Genomic DNA, 23561 nt, shown 5'->3' with positions numbered 1-23561 from the left:
ATGCATTGACAAGTTGCTTGGAGTAGTGACTTGAGTTTGATTTAATCTGATGCAGTATCTTTCTATCCTTTTCTATCTATCCAATTTCTGTGATATGCAGTTGATTATCATGCATACCTTTCATTTGACAATACCACTTTCGTCTACACGTAGCTTACTGTCAGTGGTGGCCCAAAAGTTGGTATTCGCATAGAATATTCGAGTCTGGAAGATTGGATTGCAATTGTCCATAGAATGACGGGACGACTGTCTGCAGTTTCACCTGGGAACACTGTAAGTGACTATGGTAGGCTGATGCTACCATTGTTTTATTGGTATTGTTGGTGTGATTGTGCAACAATATATCTATGTGGATTGGAGCTCGACTAATGGATGTTTGACTTTTGTATTCTGCCTACTTGGGCATTCTTTTTGTAAAGTAGTTGTGACATTTGCACCATCTCAGTTCCACAGTCTTCTTAGACTTTGTTAAGAGAAATGTGGTATGTTAGTAAAAATTCTGAAAGTAAGAATTTGCCTAGAGAGATGATTCTGCTTAAGAGTTTTCCTTTGTAAAGGATGTCTTTTCAAAAGGATAATGCAATAACCATCTGGCCCTCCGAAAACTGTAAATGTAAGGTTCTTACTTCATCTGGTTGCTGAAATGCCCAAGTATTACAAAAAGAATAGAGTGGATGGGGAATGTGTTTCTTGTTCGTTAATTTAGTTCCCTGACTATTATAGACCCAAAAGTAATATGGGAGAACTTTTGACACCATTTTTGCTTAATCAATCGGGTCCCTTCTGTAGGATCATGACCAATCTGGACGTATTGTTTTCTCTACTTTGTCTCATTCATTTTATTTTATTTGCAGACTATACTTGCCACAATTTATGGGAGAGAGAATTCCATCCTTTGTCTAGCCAGTGGTAGTGTCAATGTGGTGGTCCCTTCTTCCGCAGTACTGAATGTGCAGAGTGAAAAGCTTGGTGTCAATTGTGAGATGCCAATATATCCTTTGTTTTCTGAGGCAAGAATCTTTACTTAGTAATAAGTCAATTAATTCTCCTATATTTTTTATATACTCATGATTCTTGTGGAATGACCAGGGTGATCTGTTCTCTCTTTATGAGATCTGCAAAAATTATAAGTGGACCATAGAAGATGAAAAGGTTGGACTGATTCACTGTACTATGAGGGATTAGAATTGCACAATATCAAATAATAAGGTGGCTGCTTCACTTTTCTGTGCAGGTTTTAGAATTCAACACAGGAGAGCAGTTTCCTGGAGAAAAAATTGGTAACCAGTTGGTCTCTTCAAAGGAAATTCAGTTGTCATATCTCAATGAGAAAGAAGTTGGCTTTATTAAGGTCTTGATTGGAAGGTAAAAGAACTTTTTCCACAATTGGGCCTCTCCTATGCACTGCATTGTATATTTTGGAACTTTCATTGAAAATGGTTCGGTTATACCGTGGTTATGCAACCTTAGGTATGGGATGACGTTAATACGATGTCATTGATTTCGCTCCCAGTCCATGTTTAGGTCTCTTTGTTTGTTTCACTAATATCTCGTTGAAACTCAGCATTAGAATGGATATGCAAATTATTATTGATACTTGAGTCGGTCATGTCATGCAAACATAAATATTTTACTCAGTTGGGCTGTCGTGCCTGGGTCAAGTCGGAAACATCTGTCTATGTCTGTTTGTGAAATTTGAGTCCATCCCATTTGCTTTATTTTTCAGGGCATTTGTCGATAACAACATAAGAATTTACAAATCCATTAGTGCCTTTGAGTTTGTTTATGATTGTTAACTTCCTTTAAGAAATCTTTCATCTGCATATTCTGCAAAGAACTTAGAATACCAGTGGTGGGTGGTCTTTTGTCTGGAGTAGTACATTTTTACCTGCATTCTAGGTCATATCTTCAGCAAGCGTCTTAAGAAGCAAACAATACTGGGGCTCATTCTATGTCTGTTTGTCAAATTCTGGAGCTTCATCTATGTCTGCCTGTGCTTGAAGCTCACTAAAGTGGGCTTTCAAGAATATTTTCCTGACATAATCCTTCTGCTTCTTATTATTTGTTTCTTTTGAGATTGTTTTGTGAGCAAATTATATCTGGTTCTTTTTATATGTGAAATATACACTATTAATCTGGAAGTATCGTTGATCTATTTCAGGTCCGCTGGCAAGGCCCGAGTTTCAGTTTCATTTTCATGTGATTTTGTTTCTGCTTCATTCTCAGAATCCAAGTCTTACAGTTCTAGTGTGTCGGTATCAGTGAGTCCTGATCCACCTCTTGCCCTTGGAGTTCCAATAACCTGGATTCTTCCTCCTCAGTATATTACATCAAGTCTGTTGCCTTCATCTTTTGAATCATTTGGCCAATGGGACAGTCACAGTGGAAAAGGGACCGTTACCTATTCCTTGTTGAGAAATTACGGTGAATTGAATGAAATAGCACTCAGCAAGACTATTTCCATTCAAGATAACAGAATTAAAACAGCTGAGAGTAATGAAGTTGCATGCATTCAGGCTAAAGATCACTTGACAGGGAGAATTGAGATTGCTTCTTGTATCAGGGTCTCTGAGGTAGCTATACTACTTTCCTTGAGCCCTTGTCTTGAATTTTTACAGAGAATCATAAGTTAAAGCACCAAAGAAGTGCCGACATGTATAGAAAAGAGGACTGTACTTCTCAGGTAGGACTATAATATCGTACATGTGCTATTATTTGAAGAAAGATCAAAAACATTCATGACTATGCACCTTGAATGTGCAATATGATCAACTTTTCATGAGTGTTTTTTTTTCTTTTTTCCTGTACCTATGGTTATAGTTTTTACTGACAATGTGTTCCCATACTTGGTCATTAGAAGTCAAGCAAAATATTTTGTGGTGTCTCAACCGTTTTGTTCACATCTCAGCTGGTGATATAACTGATTTTACCATTCTAAGCATTTTCGATCCCATAACTTTCTCCCCTTAGCTGCTAACAGTAGCATACAGTGGCCACAACGGTCAAAAATTGTAATTGTTTATGATATATCTTAGTTCGATAGATTCGGAGCTTCAATGACAGATTACCGTTTCTGATTTCTATGTTCTTTAGTTTCTCTTCTTCGATGAAGTTGTTTTGCCAGTTAGAACTTGTGCTGACAGTGCCTGTTCTGTACTGTAATCAGGTGGCTCAAGTAAGATTTGCAAATAAAGAATTTCCTTTCCATGTGGTAAATCTTGCACTTGGTGCTGAAATTGAACTCCCGATTAGCTACTTCGATGCTCTAGGTACCCTTTTAAAAGCACTCTCACTGTTGGTTGTATAGCTATTTTAGTCCTCATCACTATTGTGATTTTGTGTTTTACCAGGATATGCCTTTTATGAAGCATATGATGCAGTTGCTGTGGACACAGAAGTGAACTATCCGGACATTGTTTATGTTAATACAAGCAGTGTGAACAGAAACATCAATCTCAAGGTAACATGCCCATGCTAGCTTTTGTTTTTTTCATGGAATAGGGTACAAAAGTAGAATTATCACACAGAAATGTGCGTCTCAGATATCTAGTCCAGTTTTCTTGCTTTCCTGTGCTCCAAAATTAGACTTATTTTGATTAACATATTAAGTAAATTTGCATCAACTTATTTTCCTGTCCAGTGATTGTATTTTCCTTGTGACTGTGCTCTTCTATCTTATTGAAGGCAGTACGACACGGTACAGCTCTATTACGAGTGTCGATAAGTGGCAGTACAAGGAAGTCAGACTATGCGCTGGTACCTTTTTTGCTTTCATAGACCATGATAGTTGTTGCACGGAATTTTAGTCTTGTTTGATACCAACATGTTGGTCAAGCAGACAACTTTTTCTTTAAGAAAAGGGTTTAAAAATAGCAACATTAAATATAAATCGTCAAATGATATATACTCTCACACAACTTGTCATTTTATCTTGTGGGAGTTGACTGACATACTTTTGTGACTGCATGCATGACCATTTGTGGTAGCCATGACGGTAAGTGAAGATTCTTATTATTTTACTTAACCTGTTTCATTTAAGTATGAGGGACTCTTGCACCTTAGAGATGATTATAGACTGGAAGCATGGAATCCATCTACTTGGAGCCTCTATACAGTTGTTACTGTGCTAAATTTGTTGCACCCACTTGAGCCCATAACTCAATAGGTGGCTTATTTGTTAAAAGCATTTCTGTTCTATAAATAGGAATGGTAGCTCGCTATGTATCCTTGAAATTATTATTTCTCTAAAATGCTTCTAGTTTCCCTTTTTGACTTGGCTATTTGTACCCTTGTACAATTACAACTGATTCTAGAGCATCAGCTATTCTCAGTCTTCTTTCTGTTATGTGCATATTTAATAGCTCTTTCGCAATTTGCAGTCATATAATATCAGTGTATTCATCTCCATTCAGGTATCAGTTGGTGCCTTCATATACCCTCAATATCCCATCCTTCACATTGGGAATTCACTTGAGTTTAATCTAGAAGGTGCGTCTATGTGAAAAATTTGATCCGTTTAATTGAATGCTTTCAGACATAAGCCAATATATGTTGGTTATTCACTTCCTGATTTTGTGCAATTGCTGATTGTCCAATCAAAAAATATCAGCAATTATTTGGTTTCTTTTATTTCATTTTGAAAGGTAACGATAACTTAGAACTTGGGTTTATTTTGTTCCTGGCATTAGTGAGGCAGCTCTGTCACTTTAAATAGAATTGGTCATCCTTTCTCTAGACATTCAACTTTCAATTGCCATGGATAATAATCTTTTTGGAATTTTCATCTTGTGGGAATGTTTTTCTGCCCATCCCCTACTTCTTTGTCCACTAATCCTTTGGCTGTGTTAGTGAAAATTTACCTTTATGCATGCCATGATGTGTGTATAATTTGTCTGAGTTACAGTACATGACCTATGTCCCTTCATCATGTCCTCTTCTGCATATTGAATAGAATGTGAGAAGCTATTTCACTAAATGATGCCAAATTACCGTTTGCATGGTAGGATTCAAGGAGCAAGTTCCTGGGCTGTGGACTAGTGCAAATGAAAGTGTCATAACCATAGATTTGCTCTCTGGAAAATCCAAGGCAGTTGGAGAGGGCACTACTCGAGGTATTCAGTATTACTGTATTACAGTTTTCCCACTATCTTGAGCCTACCCCTTTTGGTTCACATTACATGTTACTTCTGAGCAGTTGTTTTCAAATCTTCAAGTGCAAAGCTGCAAACAGAGGTTATGGTACTGGGAAGTGACATGGTTTCTGTGGATGCTCCTAGAGAGGCACTAAGCAATGTGCCTTTCCCTGTTAGAGGATATGAGTTCCGTGTAAAATTCAGGTCTGTGTTATGCTCTTCTACTAGCATGCTTATTTGACTGGAATCGATTCTCTTCTATTATCTCCTTCGGAAGAACCTCATGAATATCTACACTCTGGATATTTCGCAATTCTGCCATCTGCCAACCTTTGGAAATGGTCTTCACCTCTGTACGCGCTTAACAGTGCCCAGATTTGCTGTACTTGATAACTTCTTAAGACTCTAAATTGATTGATAAACTTTGACACAGTAAGCATTTCTTTTCGGTCAATGCAAAGAATCCATTTTGTGTGCAGAGAGAGGGATAAGAAAGATATTTGGTAAACACTGGATTAGAGTGAAACTGCAAGCAACAGTGTAATCAAATATGGTACTGGATTTCGAGCTTGATAGAAAGTATCTCCAATGCCCAATTTATTTCCATTTCTTTAGTTGAGTGAAAATGCATCTCTTTTGGAAAATGCTTTCTCGATATCATTTTGCTGCTGGCAATTCTAGCCCTGTTTTGTTTCAGCAGGCTTGTCACAAGCACCCTTTTGATTCCTTCTCTCCCAGATTATTGGATTCCTTCATGAATTGTGATAACCACAATTGGACTATATAAACGGAACCATTTTGGGGATCTTGTTTTAATTTTCCCATCTACTTTACTGAGCTTATAGTAATATTTTTAGTCGAGGTAATTCTTATCTTATGAGTCTTCTCTTACTCTAATGAGAGCGAAGGAGAGAGAACAGAATGGGTGAAAGAAGAATAGGCATAACACCTTCTCATTTGGAATTTCAGCGTTAGAAGCAGGAGATAGATTCGAATGGATGGCACCGTACCCACAAGATGTGTGTTGTGTACTCTACTAGCTTCATATATAGTAACTGAATGCTTTTACATGAGGACACGCTGATACTGAACTCACAATATGTGTATTGTATACTCTACTTGTAGTTTATTGTAAGAATATTATGGTTACTGACAATATATAGTGACCAATTTTATGCAGTGATGGATACAACAAAAAGAAAGAGGGGGTCCCTTATGACTGTCTAGTAGACCCTCCATTTGTTGGGTATATGGAACCTCTTATCTTGCCTTATTGTAACAAGCCTTACACTTTTTCCTGTTAGCGTCTTTTATCCATTTCTATTCTTTATTTTGTTAAACCTTTCTGAAGCCAATAACTTTGCAATGAAGGTATGCTAAGGCATGGACGGATCTTGACACTGGTAACTCGTATTGTCTCTTCTTCCCTTATTCACCCGAGCATTTGGTACGTTCAACGCTCAAATCGAAGGATGTGAGATCGGATATCTCTATTTCCATCAAGGCTATATTAAGAGAAGCCAGAAATGCATCAGGATCTGCCTCAGCCCTCTTCATCGGAGGGTTTTCTATATTGGGGATGGATAAGGTGATGAATAAAACTTTTATGGGAACTTTATTGTCTTTTGTGATATTAATGACACACAAATCAAACATTAGCCTGCTATTTTTGGCTGTGGAAGCAATGAGAACCAACTTGTGTTGGACTTTTATCTCTGGCTATCTCTGCCATGGTTCTAGCTCTGAGTACATTGTACATGCTCTAATATTAATTGAAAAGTCTATTCTAACTCTTTAAGCCTTTTCTGGTGTTGCTGCTTAAAAATTAATTTCAAGCATTCTGATGTTGCAAATATTTTTTGTGTTTAGGATGCAATGCAGTTGAATCTGACACCCGACTATAACAGAACTACCATAACTCTCTTGGGCAACACAGGTATAATGACTCTCTCTCCCCCACCGGGCAGAGGAGATTTTGTCATTCTTTTTTTGAGTTTGAAGGTGGGGGTGTGCAATGGAAGAACCCTTGCACTTGATAAAAATTCTGCCACTGAGTGTTGTTTTTGTATGGATGCCTGATTTTGATGGCAGAATCTGTAGATTTTGAATTCTCGAAAAACCTGTGTGTTGTGTTAGCTAACTAGATATCCTTTCCTAGTTAATACTTCACTGTTAAGATGATCTAGTATTTGTCCTAGTATGTTCCTGCTTTTATTATTTTTGTCAGAAAATATTTGGAAAACTTGATTTAGGTCAAAACCGTTACCTTTGAAATGCTGTTTTTATGCGGGATTGCCTGGGTGGTTTGTGGTTATTGGTTTGTAAAGTACTAGCTTGTGCAAGGTTGTTAAGCTCTTTTTTTAAATTTGATGTACTCAAGAAGTAGTTGTATAACCCAAATTTTGAACGTGAAAATGCAAACAAGATTTACCCATTAAAAGTTTCTGCAATCTGGATTATTGGTCATGCTCATCATGCCCCACCATCATTACTCCACCACATGGTGATCATCATTGCTTGTGTCGTTGTAGCATACTAGCAGCGGCACCATCATTACAATGATATCCATTTTTTCGCATGTCCACTTTACCATTGCATTGCTGAACGTGCATCAGCATGTCTTCTGTTATGTATCCAAGTTGAGGGTGGTATCGTATGTGACTATGTTGAAAGAACTCTCCATGAGATTAGAGTGAAGTTTCTAGGAGAATTCTTGCAAGGGTTTATCGCAGCTTGGAAACATTAGGAGTGTTTGTGTGATCTAAACCATGATTGTAATCTCTGTTGTACTTGTATCAGTCAATTCTAGTGAAATCTTCTTGCCACTCTCCCCTTGAATTTAGGTCACAATTAAACCACGCGCATCTCGTGTTTATTTCTTGCTTGTTAACATGTTCCATCAACTTAGTTTCTTTTCTTTTTTCTTAAGATAATTGCCATTGGCTTATTTTCCTAACATGATTTTGTTTTTTACTTTTATTTTTGTCTCTAGATGTTGAGATCCACAGGCAATTCCCAGATCTCATTACGATAACTCCTCTACGAAAAGAAGGCTCTGGAATTGGTAGTGCTGCTGAGTATGAGGTAAGCAGATGCAAGTCTCAACTATTTGAGTAATAGTTGGAAAAAGCATAGAGTATACTTGTTTCTTCTTGGAGTGTAGTTATTCTTTTGCGATAATAAGAGTGTGTGCTGAGTTGGAAAATCTGTCAGAGAAATAAAGCTGGGTAATGTAATCTTCAATTCTGTAGCTTCTTGGCTGGTACCATGAATGAGATTAGTGTCAAACATTAGACTTTGACTGGATAGACTGTAGGCAAATAAACCATTGCTGTCATGTATTTTTCAAATCTGCTTTATCCATATCTCTCCAGGTGAAAGCAATTGCATCCAAGAGCTTCGAGGATAAAATAATCTTCACACTTCCAGCCAATGGTCAGTCTCCTCGCTTGTGAAATTTCTGGAACCTACTTTACTCCTACCTAATATTTTTTGTGCATTTGTTTTTTTAGGCCAAAGAACGGAACTGGAGGTGAGCTACACGACCAGAGAAAGGAAGCCATCGCCTTTTTCTTTCTGGTTGAGCATGCCCGTAATTCTCGCGCTTTTGATGGTATTGCTTGCCATCTCTTTCTCCATACTGGCCAGGCCAGACAGAACTGTGCCAGCTGCTCGCCCTGCAACGCCTAGCAGACCGGTGGCACCTACTACACCTGATCGCAGCAGCCCCGGTATAGCAAGCGAGCAGTCCCCAAGGACGCCCCAGCCGTTCCTGGACTACGTGAGGAGGACAATCGATGAAACTCCGTATTATAGGCGAGAAGGAGCGAGGAGGAGGGCCAACCCGCAGAATACATACTAGGTGAATGCTCGACTAGATTAGAACGGGAATAGTTACTCGGTCACGCGGCTATTACTTGTAAGAGTGTTAGAGTAGGACGATAGACGATACCTTATCTTCAGATGCCAAAAGGACGAGAAACTCACTCAGAAATTTTTTGAAATGTATGTGCTGAGTGATTTTGTATTGAGTAGGACCGACCGACCCATCTGGATTTCTGGGGGTGTATGAGTAAGTATAGTAGATATGTCCAGAATTAAGGGACTTGTATTGTATGGAAAGTTCGAACTTGGACCGCCACCTCTTTGCCACTGGAGGTGTACTTTCAGACATGCTCAATGTGATTTTTACAGCTGAAGAATCAATTTCACTTCGAAGAGTATTTACTTACGAATGTTTTCGCCCGTTGGAGGAATTTTTCTTTAATTTTTCGGGCGTCATTTCTTACGTTGTTTGCTCGGGAAATCTTGGAATCGTCCGTCCGCAGTGATAGCACGAACCTTAGTAATTGGGCTATGCTTTCGGGGCATCCAATTTTTCGATTTCGCTTGTCTAATGAATCAAAGGGCACATGTTCGTAAATGTTGAATAAGAATCGAATTGGGGGTTTCTAACCACTAACTCAAACGGCGGAGGCTTAAGAGATTAAAGTGCACTGTATCAGTCAAAGTTTTTCAATTCTCCAATTCATTTCGAGAGGCACTTGAACGACTTTATGAACTGTGATATCTGAGTCAAGAATCGTCGGTGCTCGTAAGTGCTCAAGCCGCAACTTTCTCTATGTTTTATCGAATTGGTCCAACATATGTCATTGGGATTTTGGGTTATGTTTGGCTCGAAATTGCAAAATTGCAAGTTAAATGTTTCCAAAGTGGAGAAGTTGCTTACAAGTCATTCTGTTTTTCCCACCAGCAAAAAGAAAGAAAGTCAAATCATTTCTTTCCGTACTTTTAGTATCCTCATTTTCCTTTCAACCAGCCCGAAAAATAATAATAATGAAATCATACTCTTTTCTTCCTTTATAGGGCTCGTCCGATAAAAATAAAAATAATAACTTTTGAAAAATTTAGGGACTGAATATTAAATGCTCGAATTTATAAGTACTGAAAATGAAAACTAAAATGTTATTTGATAACAAATTAAAAGATAGATTTTGTTAAGTTTTCTGACAAAACATGGAATGGTAAGCAATATCAAAAATATTTGTTGATATAACTGATAATATGTTAATTTTCGCTGGACATTATATTACTTAGACAGTTTTTTTTTATCGCAATATTACTTAGACAGTTAAGTAAGCATTTTTTCGCTTGCCGCATTAAGTGACTTTTCACTTAAAACTATAAATTAAGTTATGTAATTAAGATTAAGCAAATGTACGTAGAGATGCCTTGAGAAGTAGCATTTTCTAAACGCTAAACTCTGGTTTAATGAAAAAAAAAAAGAAGTCAATTTCCCATCCCACCCTCATTTATCAATCAAAATTTCATTTTTGCCCTTTTTAAAACAAAACCCTTTTTGTGACTTCTCACTTGCCTCTTCGCTCTCCGTATCACTCGCCTCTCTTCCGTCATGCTCGCCCTCGAGCTGCATTTCTCAAAGGCTTTTCTGAAAATTCGAACCAAACGCATCCACAAACCTTTCTCTCTTTCTTGGCCCTAGGTCCGTTTGCACCACTTAAACAATCCACTATATCCCCATTTATCAAAACTCTCTCGGTTCACCCAAAAGTCGAACCAAACGCACTCAAAAGCCTTTCTCCCTTTCTCCCTTTCTTAAGCGAGGACAACCCTTCTAGGTAGGGCGAGGGTCGCCTCGCCTGTGCGGCTCTCGCTAGATTGGGTGAGGGCAACCCTCGCCAAGCCCTCTTCGGGCATCACCAATGGCTAGCCATCGTCTCAAATTGGCCACCGGCAAAAAGAGAAGAAAAAACAAGAAAAAGGAAAAAAATAAGAAAAAATAAATCAAAATCTAAAAAAATTAAAAATTTATTCATGTCAGCGTCAATACACCACATAGGACAGTCGCGGCCAATTGGACTACCACATCAGTGTTTTCCGGTCAAAATTTGCTGAAAGGATTATATTGGCAGATTATCAAAAGGTTTTGGACTCAATTAGCACAGCTTCAATAGGTTCAAAAATTTTTTGGTAATTTTTTCCGAAATCTAAAGTGACCTTAGGTTAAAGGGGTTTCTCGAAATGCAAATTGTATTTGGCAAAGTATAATTTAAAAATGCATTGGGAAGTAACTTTGGTTTAAATGGTAAATCTGGCCTCAACGTCTGTTAATTGAGATCGTGCGACCTCAAGCAAGGCTAGCGGGCGCTAGATCCGGCTCGCTGACGGTCAAATATGGTGTCGCTGGCAAACATGTCACGAGGTGGTATGTGGCGAGGGCATTTTCGGGTATCTGGCGAGGCTAGAATTGAAAGAATAAAATGTACTAGTATTTCGGAATTGCCAAAGCCCAAGCTCCTATGAACCCGCCCTGGCTAAGGGACCTGAGAGGGCTTTAGAAATACAATCTCATTTATCCCAATGCTTTTTCAAAAAACTCTGCCTTTAGCGGCCTAAAGGCATTTGGAAAAGCCGTTCCCAAAAGCAGCTTTAACAGGGTTATTAAAGTACCATGCTAATTTTGTGCCAAAAATAATGGGTACCATGCTAATTCCCAGTTTTTTTTAATCTACTTCTAGGAGTAATAATTCTTTCACAAGTTCCTACCAAGAAAAAAAGATAACTATATATACAAATAAATACATAATATGTATAGGTCCATAGGATTGATTTTTCGGAAGAACTATATGATGGGAGATAGGAATAATCCAAAGGGAAAAGACCACAAAAAACCTCAAACTATGCCATCTGTGACACATTTACTCTGAACTTTTTTTATGACACCAAAAACCCCAAACTATACTATTTGTTTGGGGTGTCAATGGGTCGGGTCGGGTTGGGCTTTCTTGATACCCGACCCGACCCGAAACCTACAGGGTCATACTTGACCCGCCCAGATCCACCCAGGACCCTGTTCACCGTACACCCCAAGGCCCGGGGTCGGGCCGGGTTGGGTCGGGCCGGGCTTTTGGGTTTTTTTTTTTTTTTTTTTTTTTGCGACTGTGAATTGCAATTCACAATGCGATTGCCAGCACCAGAACACCCGTTGACTCTTATACTGCTGAACTCAGGAACGACATCATCATCCTCATCATCATCCTCACGAAATCAATACAAAAGAAAGGCAACATCTTGGAATCCCAGAAGCAAAATCCTTGTTCATTGTGTCTGCATCAAACCGCAGTTCCAACTCCATCTCAATTTATTAGCTAGGCACAAGTCAGGAATGAAAACTTCATCAAGCTCAAAACCCAACAAGAACCTCACCCCTTAATACCAGCCAACGACAGCCAAGTTCAAAGCCCCAAAAAGAAAAGAAAAAAAATGGAAACTTGAAAGCATCTACAGGACTTTGAGCATATCCTCGGCACCACTGAAGGTGAAGGCCCCGCCTTCCTCCAGGTTGAGCACCTTCACGACGCCGTCCTCCGCGAGCAGCACGTACCGCCGCGACCGCACCCCGAGCCCCACCGGCTGGTCGCTCAGGTCGAGCTCGCACCCGATCGCCTTCGTGAAGTCCCCGTTCCCGTCCGACAGCAGCATGACGTCGTCGCCGATGCCCAGGTTCTCCTTCCACGCCCGCATCACGAAGGCGTCGTTCACGGAGATGCAAGCGATGTTGTCCACGCCCTTGGCCTTCAGCTCCCCGGCCTTCTCCACGAACCCTAGCAGGTGCTTTTGCGAGCAGGTCGGGGTGAAGGCCCCCGGCACGGCGAAGAGGATCGACTTCTTCCCGGCAGTGAGGGCGGAGACGGTGGTGGTCTGGAGCTCGCCGGCGGGGTCGAAGTAGGAGAGGGTGGCGTCGGGGAGCCTGTCGCCCACAGAGATGGCGGCGCGGGTGGTGGCGATGGAGAGGAGGAGGGGCTTGCCGGGGGACCGGCGGCAGGGGACGGCGAGGGGGGAGGAGCGGCGGCGTAGCGCCAGAGAGGGGAGAGAGAAGGGAAGAGAGACTGAGAGAGGGAAATGGGTCGGCCCAGAGTGTCAATGGGTCGACCCTAAAATACCCCAACCCTAATGAAACCCCAAATTTTAGGGTCATATTTGAATAAAATCAAGGCCCGACCCCAAAATACCCCAAATTTTAGGGCCGGACCGGGCCGGCGCGGGTCGGGCCGGGCCGGCGCGGGTTTGATTGACACTCCTACTATCTGTGACACATTTACCCCAATGTACTTTAGTCAATGGGCATTTTCGTCTTTTTGCTTTTTCTTTTTTTTTCCTTTCCGACGAGGTGGCCCTCGCCGCGCGCGAGGCCGCCTGCTGAGCGCGAGCGAGGGCGATGCTCGCCCGACGCCGGCGAGGGTCGCCCTCGCCAGATCCGGCGAGGGCAGCTCTCGCCCGACGCCGGAAAGGAAAAAAAAAAGAAAAAGCAAAAAAGATGAAAATGCCCATGGACTAAAGTATATTGGGGTAAATGTGTCATAGATAGTATAATTTGGGATTTTTAATATCATAAAAAAAAATTCAGGATAAATATATTACGGGTGATATAATTTAAGGTTTTTGGTGGTCTTTTCCTAATCCAAAATAAGCAAAGCACGAGGAGGAAGAAAGTCCTTTTATAAAACAGCAACCAGCCTTTTCACCGAGCCAACCAGCAGCATCTTTGCATTTTTTTGGGGGGGGGGGGGGGGGTTTCTTTAGGGCTTTAAAACCACGAAACGCTGAAGCACTTCTTGCCGCTCTCTCTCTCTCTCTCTCTCTCTCTCGTCTCCGTCCCTCCTCCTCCTCCTCTCCTTCTTCCTCCTCCTCCTCCTCGGAGCCCTAACGCTCTGCAACCACCGCCGGTACCGCCGCTCTCTTCCCGAGCTCGCCGGACCGCATGGACCTCCAAGACAGGGACGTGGAGATCGACGGGGAGCGCGGCGACCTCAATCAATCCGACCACGTCGAGGAGGACAAGTCGCAGTCCCACTCCGGCGACGGAGCTAGCCCCGGGTGAGTTCCCCTTTGTTCCGCCGGCGCCCCCTCTGCCCGCACGTGCCGCGAAGTAGAGCGTTGGAAAAGCTCGAGCCTTTTTCCTATCTATTTCTTTATGTGGTTAGGGTTTCGTTTTGTCGGGTTGTACGGATACGTTTGGTTGAATGAGAAGGGAACTTTACGCTGCAAGGAAAAAGTAAGTAATTGCTTTTCGATTGCTCCGTTTCTTGGGAAAATTGTTCCGACGGAAAAAAATGCGCTCAGAAATCGTTTCCGTCGGAACTGTTTTGTTTTGGGGCAGAAGGTTTTGCAGAGAGAAGAGTTTTTCAAAATGGCCAATAGTTCAGGAAAGAGGAAACTTTCCGGCGATCGGTTCTTTTTTGTTCCGGGGAGCGTAAGGACTATGAAAGTAAACATGAAGCATTTGCCATCCGTCAGTTTATCTTGATGCGCCCGGATATTAAAAAAGCAAGGAGGTTGTTTTCCTGGGTTTCACCCTAAGTTTAGTTTGTTGATAGATGCTATTAATTGCTGCTATTTCTTGGTGGGTGTGGGTGTATTGAATTTAATGCTCGGGGTTTGTAGTCAGATAATCTTTTTTCAGGCTCACGGCGCTTCGTAAGCAGTGGATTTCTTTTTCTTCAGTTTAGCTGAAGTTGCTGTATCAGAAACTGATGCAGCCTTTTCTGTTAACTGTGCTTTAGAACTAGTTTACTAGTCTTTCTAGTAGCTGCTGATTAGGTACGCATTTTTTTATCTGTTTTTTAATTTTAGTGTAAATGTAATTGCAGAAAGATTTTTATAGGAGGTTTAGCAAGAGAGACGACTACTGGTTAGTTGTTCGTATTGGATCAGCTTTCCGATGTATCAGTTGTTTAAAACACGTGACTTGGATGAACGGATTGCTTATATTGTTTATGCAGCACAATTTGTCAAGTACTTTGGTAAATATGGTGATATTACGGATTCCGTCATAATGAGGGACCGGAAGACTGGGCAGCCTCGTGGATTCGGGTTTGTGACTTATGCAGATCCCTCTGTTGTCGATAAAGTCATTGAGGAGACTCATATTATTAATGGGAAACAGGTTTGTTCAAACCCTTTTTGTGTGCACATCTGGATTTGTTTTGTAATTACAAGCTTTTGTGCTTGATTTGGTTGGATGAGTAGTTTCTGTGTTGGATCATAGGTCGAAATTAAGCGTACTATTCCAAAGGGGGCTGCTGGCTCCAGGGATTTTAAGACCAAGAAGATTTTTGTGGGTGGAATTCCTACAGCTGTGACTGAAGGTAACATTATTTTGGTGAAGTTTTGCTTGTGTCATGGAAAGCACTGGTCTGAACTACTTGTTTTACTGACAGATGAGTTCAAGGACTTCTTTACACAGTTTGGCGAGGTCAAAGAACACCAGATCATGAGAGACCATTCTACCAATCGTTCTCGTGGGTTTGGGTTTATAACTTTCGAATCAGAGCTAGCTGTAGATGATCTTTTGGCCAAGGGCAATAGGCTTGAGCTGGCTGGTGCTCAGGTGATCTGGTTTCCTAATTTGTATATGCTAGTTAAGGCATTGTGCTGATATTCATGCTGATCTTTTTCATTTTGAGCTAGGACATCTTTTCAGTATATGTTTATATACAATGAAGCATTCCTTAGCATCGGAGTTCTGAGAGTATCCGAAATTCATATCATAACCAAGAGATCACTGTAAAGTGCCGAGATTGTCCTACAGTGAACCTGTTTGTACAATAGTGAAGTACCCTATTCTACTAGAATTCCACAGAATTGCTCCTCTGAGTCTGAATGATACTCATATAATGGTGGAGAGATATTTGAACTTTGGGTTTTCTGTCACATGGCCACGTCACATATATCATGTAAAAGTTTAATTTTGCTTGTCACTAGTCCTGCTGATTGTCAGAGAATGGTAATGTTCGTTTCACCTGAATTCACTCGTTATGCTTGCTGAATGTTCTCATATTCTGTCTCACCAGGTGGAGATCAAGAAGGCTGAGCCAAAGAAACCAAATGCCCCGCCTGCACCATCTAAACGTTACTCTGATTCCAGGCCTGCATATGGTGGTGGCTATGGAGATGCTCATGGTGGATACGGAGGTGGGTATGGAGGTGGTGGCGGCTTTGGTGGCTACAGGACTGGTGGAGCCTATGGCGGAAGGGCTGGGGGTTATGGGGGATATGGTGCCGGTGACTTTGGTGGATATGGAGGATATGCTGGAGGCAGCGGCGGCAGCGGCATGGGGGCCTACCGAGGAGATCCATCAATGGGTTATGCTAGTCGTTACGGTGGTGGTGGTGGTGCTGGTGGAGGTTTGAGCCGAGGATATGACTTTGGAGGTGCTTATGGCGGTCCCGGTGAGAGCTATGGAGGATATGGCGGTGGTGCTGGTGCAGGGGGTGCTGGTGGTGGCTATGGCGGGGGTAGTTATGATGCTGGCCTTGGAGGTGGCTACGGAGGTGGCAGTGGAAGTGGCTTTTATGGAAGTAGAGGGGGATATGGTGGTGCGGGAAGTGGCCGTTATCATCCTTATGGGAGGTAGAATCTCATTGAAATGAAGATGCTTGAGGGTTAAAGTGTAGCGGCAAAATGAGATTTTCTCATCCTGTAGCATTTGATCTTTTTGTCTGAGTCCAGCTTATATGCTCTCAAGTTCTTTAATCATGTCGACAAAGGGACCTTGTCATCTTGAAGGCAAAAAGATCCATCTATTACGTTTTTCTTTCTTTTTATTTTTCTAGGACTGAAATCTAAGAGATCCGGTCTTCTATTTATCTTCAAACTCCTTGGACGTCAATGAACTGCAAATTCTGCAGATGGGTATTTTTCTCTGCTCATTCCTGCATCTTGAAAGACGCTGGTAATGAGTTTCTGTGTTGTTCTGTACAATCTTTCTGCTAATCTGTTTGTTTGATTATCGACTGTAGTCAGTCCCGTTGAATATTTCTTATCTCATCCTGTTTTCCGTGCAACTTTTTGATGCGAATCATTTCGAGTTGGGTATTCTTTTTGGTGCAGAGTTCTTGATTTTGCTTTTTCGTTTTGAGCAAATACAAGACATTCGTGAACTTTGAGAAATGTGGGTTGGGCGAGACATATCATGTACAGGACTCTTCCGGAGCTTGGTCTGCTTATCTGGCTTATGCACTTCTTGCACTTCGAACTTGTACATAGCTGGGCTGGGGAAACTGTCTTAAGACGTGACAAACCAAGCCTAGCACAGATAATCGTCACCAAAAGCCCGAGATAACCATGACACTATCAAGCTATTACTTGTAGTTAACTATGTACATGGACAAGGAGTGAATTTATTTAGTCTGCAAGATCAAAGCAAGTGCAGCCTATTAGATTCGTTTAGAGTTTGGTCGGCTTTATGGTAGGTTGGTTTTCGATCCAGAAACTGGAAGCAACTTGGTCAAGGCCAGTTCCATGGTTTTATTCATGGACATACCTGGTTCACCTGAAAATCGGTTGATCCGGCCAGAACGGATGCTCGCCCTAGATTTGTCGATAAGCCTGATAATGCGACAGGATTTACCTAATAAAGTCTACTGAACAGGCAAATTGAGAAAAGGAACTTACACGCTGTTTGGTAGGAAAGATCAAGAGAAAGAGAAAGAACTCCGAAAAACAGAGTCTTAATTGGATAAGAGGGAGAGAGAGAGGAGAGAAAGGATTAGGAGCGAACGGGAGAAATTAGTAAAGGTCGCTATTTACGTCCAAATTGAAAATCTCCAAAGTCGTCCGAGAACGAAGGGATCGGGTGAGGTTTATTAATAAACAAATGTCTTCTTCCTTCCCACTTCTATCCTTATTTCGTACGCAATTTTAAATGTGCAAAAAGATATTTATGACGTATCCCTTCCATTTCTTCTTCCTCGTCAGCATTCATCCGACATTAATATCTCAATCCCATTCGTATCATTTCCTTGATCACCAAAAGTACCTTTTTCTTCCTCCCTTTCTAGTCACCTCTACACACTGTCAATAATGTTCAGTCAAATCTGGGCCCGATTTACCCGACCCGACCCGAGAGCAAGGCTGCCCGAAATGCACTAATTTCGCAGCTGGAAAAATAATTCGGAAACGATCTTCGATTTTTCTTCATTTTTTCTGGCTTCTATTCTCTCTCTCCCTCTTCCTCCGTCTGGTCTCTCTGCGATTTTTGAGCTGCTTCGGACCAGAAAAAAGCTCAAGCTCTCTCTCTCTCTGAGTCTCAGGTAAGAGACGACGACAGACGAACCAGAATGGCGATGGTTTTGGGGAACTGGAGCACCCATCACCCGAAGGTGCGACATTCAGCATTTCACCATTTCCATGGAGGTTTTTTCCCCCTTTTTTTTTTCGTTCGTTGAATTTCGAAATCCGTAATTTTTACGGAATGGGTGCGTGTGAACGAGGTTGACGTCTCGAAAAGTCGCCGGCTTTTTTACGTGGTCGGTTTTTGCTCGCGCGCAGGGCCTTCATATCTCCTGCAGGAAGAAAGATCGTGAAAGAGATAGTCGCCACCCCTACAAGGTTGTCGAGATCACCCCTCCTCCCAGGAGTCTCGGCGTCCGTTGCTTTCCCTCGGTCAGTTTGGGAAAAATTCGGTTGTTTTTAGTGTTTGATTCGGGGGCTGATGCTGTCGTGATTGCTTTGTATGTGTCCCCTGTTTTTTCAGTTGATTGAATTGCTGTCGTGGGATTTTAGAGTGTAACATGATCTGTTGGGCGTTCGCAAGTAAAGGCGATCGAAGCGAACTTTGTATGAAAAATTCAATATTTTAGAGTTATCTTGCTCTGTATATGAGGCATTTTTTGTCAAATTTGAACTGTGTATGTGGTGAAATGGAGGTGTTGGACCCTAAGATTTGGAATTTAGAATGTGGGCAATTAGCTGGCAGTCGACCATACTCATTCCCATGTTCGTTGATAAGCTTGCCATTTGAAGAAGCGCTACCTGGGTTGTTCTGTTTGACCATCTACTAGGGACCTATTGAGTGCAAAAGAGAATTTTATTTTTTTCTTTCTGGGTGTTTCAGGAGGTGTATCCAAGTTTATGCCGAATTTAGAGGGATTGCACTGACTCAGTGCAGCGTAAGTTGGGCAGCGTATTCTTTATTATGAGAATGTTATTTGGCTTTAAGCTAGGACAATGAACTATGAAGGCCTTCTGTCTTTGAGGTAGTTGATGGAGAGACTTGTTGGAAGAAAAGGAATTTGCACATGGTTCCATAGATTTGGAACAAGCCTATAGTGAGTTCCATACATAGTTTCTTGAGGATTTTGGATAAAGGTGTTACAAGTTGCATATATCCAAGTTACAAGGCCATATTTGATGTAGTCATTATTTCAGTGACAACCAAGAGAGGTGTTACAAAGGATTTTAATAGCAATAGTCTACTTTGAGGTGCACTTTTGTCTGTGTATATTTTTGGATTACTGTTTGAAGAGGTTGCCTAGCACATTTGAGATTTTCTTCCCCTGTGTATGCTCTTTGCGGATGATATGGTGCTGTTAAATGAAAGTCTGATGTCAGTGCTAAGATAGAATAATTGTAGAAATGGTACTTAACAGAACATCACAATGAAAGATTATCAACTCAACCACAGTGAGAGGATAAAATTTTTCATCACTGTCGTTGATTTTGTTTTGTAGGTATTAAAAAGTGTTCCTTGATTAGTTTATTCTCTTTTGCTATCAATAATTGTCAGAAGGAATCCTAGGTTGAAATATGGTTGCCATGCACTACCGCAGCACTGAGCCGCCAATTAAAAGATGACAATGACTTGGCACTGGTCAAAATTCGTTAAGTCGTGCAATGTAATTAGAGAAGACTTTGCATTCTGGACATCATGTTTTTTAAGTGCTCTCATAGCATGTTGTTGAGATGCTGAATATGGAGCTTTTGTTAATCATCTAGTACGCAAAAAAGTAGAAACGGAAGAAAATCAAGGGAGATAGAAAAGTACATGCAATTTACAGTGGAAACTTAAGAGTTCAGACCGAATTTCTTTTCAGATACTCATGATCCTCTGAAAATATGAAATTAAGGGCAAACCAATGCACTTCCAAAGCTAGGGCAAAATCTAAATCCTTAGGGAACAAGGTCTAAGCATATAAAATCAAGTAAAACGTGTGGGAATATCATGTCAAAATATGATATCACATTGATGCGGGTTATATATCGGTGAGAAATGATTAACGAGTACAGACTCACGTGAAGTTTTTGTTTCCTTGTAAAGCTGTAAAGTGCAGAGTGGAAACTACCAGAACATCAAAAGGTATAGTTATACTTGAAGGGTAAACCAAACCAGTTTTCTTACGTGCAATAACGGTTTCGTTTTTGTGTATCCCTCTGGAAGGCACTGGAATTTTTATGAAAAATGGTTGGACATATTGGTTTTCAGGGGAAGGGAACAAGCTTTATCTCTTCTTATCCATTCGATAATGAGAGAGACATTGTGATATAGCCCCAAATAATTGTTCATAATCTGGATCTACCCTAGTTAGGTGAAGATGGGGTACTAAATCATTTTGTGAAGTTTAGTGATGGCCCATGACTTGCTGTTACCTTTGGCACTTGTGAATGTGCGTGGCCCTTGCTCCAAATATTGAAGACAGAAGTTGGCCGTGGAAATTTTGTGTTGTGTTCTTGTTCCATCCTTCAATTTCTGGTAGTAGCACATTCTGGTTATTCTATCAGGTGGCTTGGTAGGTCTTATCTAGTTTTACGTGCATAGTTAAAAAGCATTCTCTTGCTTATGGGATATTCAGTCTCATGTTTCCGTTTTTTTTCCCTGGTGGTAATTCCTGGCAGAACTTGCAATGCGGCGAGAGCGTGACAATCGAGGGCCAGGCCTATACAATCTCCGCCGTGACTCACCGCTATCAGCTCCGGAAGGGGAAGTACGAGCCTAGCGAGAAGAGGCTCGATGTCTTATCGACGGGAAGATACATCTTGAACTTGTATTTGGATAGTCTGTACGAGCAATCTTGACATCTATTCTCCTCCATGCTCGGGCTCCAGTTTATCGAGGCTCTGCTCATAATCCGGTATTCTGAATGTATGTATCTTGTTACGTTCATCTATGCACTGAGAATTACGAAAGAGAGTGCATTCTCCATACCCAGCTCCGTTGTCTATTGCTGATGTATGCAATCACGGAAGCTTTGTCCTGAGCAGGTAAAAGAATGGACCTTGACTTTTTGGATGATATCAACTCAAGAGGGAGTCATGAGATCATCATCTTAATTAATATCGGGTTGCTCTACTAAATTCTGCGGGCGATGATGTGGACCAGACCGACTGCAGCATCGCCCCATCACGTCGCCGGCAGAAAATCCCGATACCCTCTTCATTTTGGAGCAATTTGCACAAGCAATCATCGCTCCTTCGAGACGGTCTACAACGCCATAAACCGTACCGGCTCCAACCCTATTCAAGGAGCGACGAGATTAGGAGGAACCCAAATTCTCACGGAATTTCTGCCCGGATTGATTCGATCCAACCCGAGATCACTAATTGGAATTTGCTCGTATCGTTATCGGTCTTACCCGATGGTGAATTGGTTTGTCAAGACATATTCTCGATAATGGGCTTACTCTATTTCCGCGAGTGGGCCCAACTTTTTTTATTGCCCCCCTCCCCCCCCCCTTTCTTTTTCGGGGGTGTTGGAAAAAACATCCAAAGCGGAACTTCCCCTCCCCCCCCCGGATCGAACCGTCACACGTGTCGGCATCTGGGCGCCCATCGGTCAGGGGCCCTCCCGCCGGGAGGAGCCGTCGTCGGCCGTCCGATCGGAATGCCGGAGGGGCCCCACGTGCGAAATGAGTGTGTCGCTATCGTCGGGGGGGACCACCCCCAACAACCAGATGCGCGCCTTTTCCCGCTGCTCACCGTCAGCCCTACACGGACAGACACGCACGTGGGCCCCCACCACCGCTCACCCCTTCGTTTTGGGTCCCCCCACGCTTTATGTCGGGAGCGCCCGTAGTAAAAAGGACGAGGGGAGGAGAAGGGAGGGGGCGAGAAATTGCTACGGGCACACCCGCACAGAGAGCGAGCGCGCGCGCGCATCATCCGTTATTTCATTAATAGTAAATCTCTCTTGGGTTATCGAGCGCCTCCGGCGTATCTTAGCACGGGGCGCCGGGAAGGGGGGAGCGCACGACAGCCGGCCACGTGCTCACGTGCGAGCATGTGACCCCCCCCCCGCCATCACCCCCTCCCCTCCTCGTTCTCGTGGATGGTATGAATTTGGGGTTTGGTGTGAGTTTTGCTTTCTCCCATGTGATCTCTAGAGGTGACTCTGTATTTATAATTTCTCCTCACACCGGCAGTGGTGGTGGTGGTGGAGGTGGTCGGTGGCAAGGGAGGCGGCCGCGGCGGCATGGTGGCGGTCCAAGTCACGCTATTTCTCCGGCACGGGATTATGAGGTCGAATCTGTTTGCCGTAGTATCGCGCATCCGACTCGTGCGAATGAGTTTCGAATTTCTTATGGTGATGGACCTCGCCTACCTCGAATCAATAGGTCGAAGCGGTGCTATAACGGGCCCTCTGCGGGATCTTAAATCCACGCATTACGTCGCAATTACAAAATCCTCATAATAATGTCCATGGAGAATAATAACCCATCTTCGTAACCTTTCCCCTTTGTCAAATTTGCCGTCAACCATATTGCCCCCTCCCCTCGAATTTCCTTGATTCATTCCGTGTTGATGCAGCGTAAACGAAAACAATGCATGAACCTCCAATGTAGCCTTTGAATCCGAATCCGATATAAAAACCTGATCCGGGCTCCATCAATCGGGCAGAGTCTGGCTAATGAGGACAATGGGTATGCACCAATTTAAAAATTTTCCATGGTAGCTAGATCACCACATGAAGTAATAATTATATCGAGCTGTTTTTCAAATTATGATGAAAAGGAAAAACTTTTAATATTAAAAAAAAGGAGAGAATCTTTGGTCCTCTCCAAATGTCCAAATTGAGGATTAAATTAAGGGGAGGAACAAAATTTTCTTAAAAAAAAGGAAAGAAATGGGACAGCTCTTGCAAGGACTATCTAGTTTTTTAGTAGGTGGGCGGTTGGTTCTCGGGGGAGTTTATAGCTTTTGTTGATGTGCTTTGTTTGGGCTGGTTTCTAAGGAAGATCCAAATCTTTGCGTTTCAATCTCTCTTGACCATCATTAGAATAAGATTGTAATGTAATAACCGTTATGCTGTCGTGCAATAGAGCTTACCCTAGGTGTTACCTTGTTTTGGTTTAAGCAATGTTATAAGAAAAAGTACCGAAAAAAGTGCATAACATATTGCGTTAGTACCGATTCGGTCCTAAAACTTACAATTAATCCAATTTAGGAATAAACATTTTCACATTGATACCAATTGAATCCATCTGGCCAATTTTGATCGGAAATTGCCAACGTGGACGGTATCCATCCGACGTGGTCCGACGTGGACGTGAACATCTTCAAATAATATTTTGACAATTTTTCATCGCTTGTTCTTTTCTTTCATATTATTTCATTATTTTTTTTTTCTTTTT

The 23561-nt window shown here is 41.9% G+C and overlaps 4 protein-coding genes across 6 annotated transcripts in view; 2 read left to right on the top strand and 2 right to left on the bottom strand.

Moving 5' to 3' along the window:
* Positions 1 to 16843, top strand: part of LOC115670435 (nuclear pore complex protein GP210) — a 31732-nt gene extending 14889 nt beyond the window's left edge. Inside the window, exons 20-41 of one of the 2 annotated variants that reach the window (XM_030591712.2) lie at positions 154 to 273; positions 855 to 1010; positions 1090 to 1152; positions 1235 to 1365; positions 2162 to 2573; positions 3167 to 3269; positions 3351 to 3460; positions 3685 to 3756; positions 4413 to 4488; positions 5004 to 5111; positions 5195 to 5336; positions 6313 to 6378; positions 6504 to 6720; positions 7002 to 7068; positions 8125 to 8216; positions 8507 to 8567; positions 8645 to 8970; positions 14808 to 14844; positions 14936 to 15099; positions 15202 to 15301; positions 15374 to 15543; positions 16007 to 16843. In XM_030591712.2, coding sequence (XP_030447572.2) covers positions 154 to 273; positions 855 to 1010; positions 1090 to 1152; positions 1235 to 1365; positions 2162 to 2573; positions 3167 to 3269; positions 3351 to 3460; positions 3685 to 3756; positions 4413 to 4488; positions 5004 to 5111; positions 5195 to 5336; positions 6313 to 6378; positions 6504 to 6720; positions 7002 to 7068; positions 8125 to 8216; positions 8507 to 8567; positions 8645 to 8970; positions 14808 to 14844; positions 14936 to 15099; positions 15202 to 15301; positions 15374 to 15543; positions 16007 to 16570 — 3357 coding nt within the window. In that variant the 3' untranslated portion in view covers positions 16571 to 16843. Of the gene's footprint in view, positions 1 to 153; positions 274 to 854; positions 1011 to 1089; positions 1153 to 1234; positions 1366 to 2161; positions 2574 to 3166; positions 3270 to 3350; positions 3461 to 3684; positions 3757 to 4412; positions 4489 to 5003; positions 5112 to 5194; positions 5337 to 6312; positions 6379 to 6503; positions 6721 to 7001; positions 7069 to 8124; positions 8217 to 8506; positions 8568 to 8644; positions 9356 to 14807; positions 14845 to 14935; positions 15100 to 15201; positions 15302 to 15373; positions 15544 to 16006 lie in introns of those variants that run through there. The other variant, XM_056320678.1, reaches the window with a different exon arrangement.
* The window catches only part of LOC115670479 (F-box/LRR-repeat protein 4), a 69033-nt gene that overhangs the window by 28968 nt on the left and 16504 nt on the right, over positions 1 to 23561 (bottom strand). The window lies entirely within an intron of this gene.
* LOC115670334 (peroxiredoxin-2E-2, chloroplastic-like) lies at positions 12312 to 13916 on the bottom strand. The gene is made up of 2 exons (XM_030591593.2): positions 13862 to 13916; positions 12312 to 13042 (listed from the first exon to the last, which is right to left on the bottom strand). Exons 1-2 carry the CDS (start codon positions 13914 to 13916, stop codon positions 12435 to 12437), a joined length of 663 nt encoding a protein of 220 aa, XP_030447453.1. The 3' UTR covers positions 12312 to 12434.
* On the top strand, positions 18112 to 21142 carry LOC115670433 (uncharacterized). 2 transcript variants are annotated; one of them, XM_030591711.2, is made up of 3 exons: positions 18112 to 18351; positions 18487 to 18600; positions 20830 to 21142. In XM_030591711.2, exons 1-3 carry the CDS (start codon positions 18346 to 18348, stop codon positions 21007 to 21009), a joined length of 300 nt encoding a protein of 99 aa, XP_030447571.2. In that variant the 5' UTR covers positions 18112 to 18345; the 3' UTR covers positions 21010 to 21142. The 2 variants fall into 2 exon arrangements, with proteins under 2 accessions (XP_030447571.2, XP_030447569.2); XM_030591709.2 differs by having other exon boundaries at positions 18115 to 18317.

This window comes from Syzygium oleosum, unplaced genomic scaffold, assembly GCF_021117445.2.
Source record: "Syzygium oleosum isolate NSW1041296 unplaced genomic scaffold, Sole_v2.1 Sole_v2.20, whole genome shotgun sequence".
In the NCBI taxonomy this organism is placed as follows: domain Eukaryota; kingdom Viridiplantae; phylum Streptophyta; class Magnoliopsida; order Myrtales; family Myrtaceae; genus Syzygium; species Syzygium oleosum.
Note: the sequence above shows the minus strand (reverse complement) of the source record. Positions and strands in the feature narration are given on the sequence as shown.

What these genes read in the sequence shown, in the direction of transcription:
- LOC115670433 (XM_030591709.2), top strand. Translation starts at nt 18,276, where the DNA reads ATGGCGATGGTTTTGGGGAACTGGAGCACCCATCACCCGAAG. An exon ending in GGAGCACCCATCACCCGAAG is followed by an intron (nt 18,318 to 18,486) that starts GTGCGACATTCA and finishes GCTCGCGCGCAG; the next exon opens with GGCCTTCATATCTCCTGCAG. An exon ending in GCGTCCGTTGCTTTCCCTCG is followed by an intron (nt 18,601 to 20,829) that starts GTCAGTTTGGGA and finishes AATTCCTGGCAG; the next exon opens with AACTTGCAATGCGGCGAGAG.
- LOC115670334 (XM_030591593.2), bottom strand. Translation starts at nt 13,916, where the DNA reads ATGCGGTCCGGCGAGCTCGGGAAGAGAGCGGCGGTACCGGCGGTGGTT. An exon ending in ACCGGCGGTGGTTGCAGAGC is followed by an intron (nt 13,043 to 13,861) that starts GTTAGGGCTCCG and finishes TCCCTCTCTCAG; the next exon opens with TCTCTCTTCCCTTCTCTCTC.